Source organism: Notolepis coatsorum, assembly GCF_963971535.1.
Source record: "Notolepis coatsorum genome assembly, chromosome: 19".
In the NCBI taxonomy this organism is placed as follows: domain Eukaryota; kingdom Metazoa; phylum Chordata; class Actinopteri; order Aulopiformes; family Paralepididae; genus Notolepis; species Notolepis coatsorum.
Genome location: NC_140183.1, coordinates 16,091,191 through 16,095,920, shown reverse-complemented (window position 1 = coordinate 16,095,920; position 4,730 = coordinate 16,091,191). Strand labels below are relative to the sequence as shown.

The following is a 4,730-nucleotide window of genomic DNA, read 5'->3' as shown; positions in this document are numbered from 1 at the left end:
ACAAGGAAGCATACTAGGTCCGCTACTGTTCCTAATTTATGCAAATGACATGTCGTCAGCTTGTGACTGCAACTTGTTCCTGTTTGCGGACGACTCAGCCCTGCTGGTCTCTGACAAGAACAAGTTACAGGTTGAAAAAACCCTCAGCTCAGAACTAGGCAAAATCTGCATATGGCTCGCTGATAACAAACTATCATTACACATGGGCAAAACAGAGTCCATTCTCTTCGGTTCAAATAACAAACTCAGCAAGACCGACGGCTTCTCAGTTACAGTGGGTGACAATATTGTCACGAGGAAAGAAGATATTACCTACCTGGGTTCCATTTTAGAGGCAAATCTTTCCTGTGACAAAATGGCATCCAATGTAATAAAAAAAGTCAACCAACGAACTCGATTCTTGTACCGGATCTCCTCACTGGTAAACAAGAATACCCTGAAGACTCTGGCAGGAGCACTCATTCAAGGGTACTACGACTATGCTTGCACCTCATGGTACCAAAGCACCTCAAAGGCGCTAAAAACAAAATTACAAACATCTTAAAACAAACTGGTCAGACTACTGCTTGACCTTACTCCTAGAACCCACCTCACCCCTGCCCACTTTGACAACTTAGGATGGCTTAGAGTAGACGACAGAGTACAGCAACTTGCAATGGGCCTGGTCTACAAGATACACTACACGACCAAGGTACCCATGTACATGTCAAAATACTTCCCAAAGGTCAGTGAATACCACGATCACAACACCAGAGGGAGCTCCACAAATCATGTTAAACCCAGATTCGGCTCAAACAAGGGACTAAACACGTTTCGCAATTATGCCACATCAATGTGGAACGCCCTACCCAAAGCTGTAAAGGAATGTGAATCACTACCCACTTTCAAAAACACTCTCAAAAAACACCTACGGGAGACTGCAATTCGAAACTGGCCCCTGTAAATGTCCTAACACAACCCCCTCCAATGTACAGTAAATTACCAAGTATGGTCTTGTCAATATTCCAATGTACAGTTTTGTTTGTACAGTGTCCCCCACCCACCCCTCCTACCCAACCTCCCCCCCTACCCAACCCCCCCCCCCCAACCACCTCCAATGTACAGTCCCCCCCCCCCCCCTCCCACCTACCCAATCCAATGTACAGTTTCTACGGCAAATGTATATACTTTTTTTTCTGGGCTCTCTCTGTATCACAAACAGTACTGTATTTACAAATATGGTATGTCATAAATATATAGATGTAGCAGTACTGTCTATCTGTATGTCATGTATGTCATATATGTTACGATGAATTGAAAATGGGGGACCCTGATGTAAACAAGACGAAAGTCTTTCTCTGGTCTGCATCCCCTTAACAATTGTATGTATTGAGCTGTACTGTACTGTACCCATTCTGCAATCTGTTAATAAAGTTTTCAATCAATCAATCAATCAATCAATCAATCAATCAATCTAACTGCAGGCTTCATATCCTACATTTACATTTAGTCAGCTGAACGCTTTTATCCAAAGCGACTTACAAGTTCTGTACAACAGCTCAGCAGGAAGGTACAACTCTGTCAGCTGAGTAACAATGTTCATCAAACAGTGCTGAAACTTGGGTGCTGCAGTGTTCAGTGCATAGACATAATATTGGTATAGTAGGTAGTAATATAGACAAGGAAGATTATTTAGTGGAAGAGTGCATGATAGTATTAAGTTTATTTTTTCTTTAGTTTTTTCTTTAATTTCAGATATTGATTGAAGAAGTGTGTTTTTTGTCGATTGGTCATGTTCCGGCTGTCCTAGTTGTGGTGGGAAGTACGTTCCACCATTGTGGAGCAAGGACCGAGAATAGGCGGCTAACTATTTTCAATGGAGGAAAGTTGAAGAAATATAACTTCTGACAACTGACGAGACATGTCACCGTTAACCACAGATTCCCAAGGACAGGACTATGTGGGCGGGGAGGACAGTGTTGTCATCAAGAGCCTCAGCCAATGGTGTGAACCTGCCGGCGTAATAATTTCATCTGGACAATAATGTGACTGCTGTGCGATGTTCTGGCAGTCTTTACAGCTTCATCACCATCAATTAAAAAGTCATGTTCTATGGCAAATGTGTTGCCTAATCCTTACCGTATGCTTAGGGAAGATAGTTTGAAATTGTCTTTTTTCTTTTTATATATATATATATATATATATATATATATATATATATATATATATATATATATATATATATATATATATATATGATTTAGTCATTTTTAGGGATATACAAGGTATGTTTTTAATTGAATATAGCTGTATGGATAATATGCATGGAAATAGCCTGAGGACTGCATACCGTGGACATTTCCAGGTAAAGGTGAGTAGTCTGATACTATAGGCTATGTGTAAAAACGTAGACTATACTGGCAAATAATGTTTGCAACTTGTGTTGCCATATCTTTTAGAATTGTAGCACGAATGGTTTTACGGCATGCGTATTGAGGGGACATGTGCTTGAACCCTTTCACTACCACACTACCAAAGGGTTAACCCTTTCACTGTGACAATACAGAAGGTTAACCCTTTCACTGCCACACGACAACGGGTTGACCCTTTCACAACCACACTACAGAAGGTTAATTCTGTAGTTTGAAGGTTAAAGGTCGACGGTAGTGAAAGGGTTAACCTTCTGTAGTGTGGTAGTGAAAGGGTTAAAGTGGGTCTTGCAATTTTGGAGACGAGATGTACTGTACTGGACGGGTTTGCGCGTGGATTAACTGTTGTGAAATCCACTTTGAACGATACAACCAGTACCAGCTGTATTTTACTACTCCAGCTGTTGTCGGGCTTATCATGATGTCATCTTTTTTCTCCCCCTAGCTGCTGCCCGGCGCGTGACCGCAGCGTCACCGCCGTGTGCCTGACCGCGCGAGCAGAGCGCGCAGAGCCATGCAGTGCAGAGTCAGGTCTGTTTACCTCACCATGCACATGCAGTGCAGAGTCAGGTCTGTTGACCAGCTGCTCGCCATGCCGCCGAGGACGGGGCCGCCATCTGCTTCATCACAACAACAACAACAACACTAACTTCCAGCCTCATCATGGTCGAGTCCTGCACGCTGACCACGCCGGAGCCGGCGCACTGCACCGTGTGCTGGGGCACGCTGACTTACAAGATCCTGATGGTGCTCTTCATGGTGCTGCTGATTTTCGCTATATTGCTGGGCAACGCGGTGACACTGGCCGTGGTGCTGGGGACCAAGCACTTCCACACGCCACAGGGATACCTGAAGGCGTCGCTGGCCGTGGCCGACCTGGCCGTGGGTGCGTTCGTGGTGCCGCTGTCGGTGTACGCGGAGGTGGCGCTCATGCTGAGCGACCGGGCGCCGGAGTGGACCGTGAACAATTCGCAAGAGACGCGCCTTTTCCACCCGTGCAATGTCATCGGCCCCATCTTCGCGGGTTGCACGTTGGTGTCCATCACGACCATCTTCCTGCTGACCATCGAGCGGAGCATCGCCGTCCTGCGGCCGCTGCACAAGGAGGCGGTGATCACGCGTAAAAGGACCACCATCCTCATCTTCCTCTCCTGGGCGGGGAGCTTCTTCCTGGCGGTGGCCCCGATGGTCTTCACCGGCAACGAGATCGCGCTGGAGTACAACCCCTGCAGTCGGATGTGCAATTACGCACTGGGCACCCTCTCCGAGTTCCCGAGCCAAGCGTGGAAGGTCCTGCTCCTCTTCCCGGCGTTCGACTTCACGCTGCTCGGCGGCACCGTGGTGGTGAACATCATCTCCATGTCCAGCATCAGGCGACACTCCAAGCGCAGGAAACACCTTCAGACGAGCGAGAGCCAGAGTGTCACCAAGCCCACCTTCTCGGACATCAAGGCGGCGCGGACCATCGGGACCCTGACGCTCGCCTTCACCGCGTCCTTCACGCCCATCGCCGTGTTCGTGGTGGGGAACGTGGTTGGGTACGAGTGGTGCAACTTCTCCTTCTGTGCCTTTTGGATCCTGGCTTCGAACAGCTGCTGGAACGTCATCATTTACAGCGTGAGGGATCAGAAGTTTAGGCTCCGCGCGCACAAACTATTGGTATCTTTCCTGCGCAAGAATGTCTCGAAAACATGAACAATAATAATAATAACAATAATAATAATAATAATAAAACAGTGGACATTTACTGAAGTACATTTGATTGACTTTGTGGGGGGGAAAAAGACCAGGAATAAGGATGGACATGACCGCGTTCGGACCCTGTTTCTCTACTCAGTGCGCACAGACTATTGATATCTTCCCTGAGCAAGAATGTCTTGAAAACATGAACAATAATAATAATAATAATAATAATAATAATAATAATAATAATAATAATAATAATAATAATAATAATAATAATAATAATAATAATAAAACAGTGGACATACTTTACTGAAGTACATTTGGTTGACTTCGTCCGGGGACAAAGACCAGGAATAAGGATGGACGTGAGGCTGATTCACGCGCGCTGCTCGGACACTGTCTCTCTTCTATGATCGGACTTGATTGCATGTTTCGTGGATTGCTGTCGTGAAATTGCGTTATTATTCCATCATTAGAAGCATGACATGTTTTCAGATCACATGTGGATATTGGATATTAAATGTCCATTCGTCGTGTTCTGTATAATGTAAACAGGCCTATTTCAATTCGTGAAATGTATGTTACATTCGCTACATTTGTAAAAAAAAAAAAAAAAAAAAAAAAGTGAACACAATG

General features: G+C 45.3%; 1 protein-coding gene across 1 annotated transcript; it reads left to right on the top strand.

Moving 5' to 3' along the window:
• Nucleotides 1-3,071: 3,071 nt before the first annotated feature.
• On the top strand, nt 3,072-4,103 carry LOC311246389 (5-hydroxytryptamine receptor 1B; the record flags this gene model as incomplete). The annotated part of the gene is made up of 1 exon (XM_084336548.1): nt 3,072-4,103. The coding sequence occupies one exon, from the start codon at nt 3,072-3,074 to the stop codon at nt 4,101-4,103; it is 1,032 nt and encodes a 343-aa protein (XP_084192674.1).
• Nucleotides 4,104-4,730: the final 627 nt, after the last annotated feature.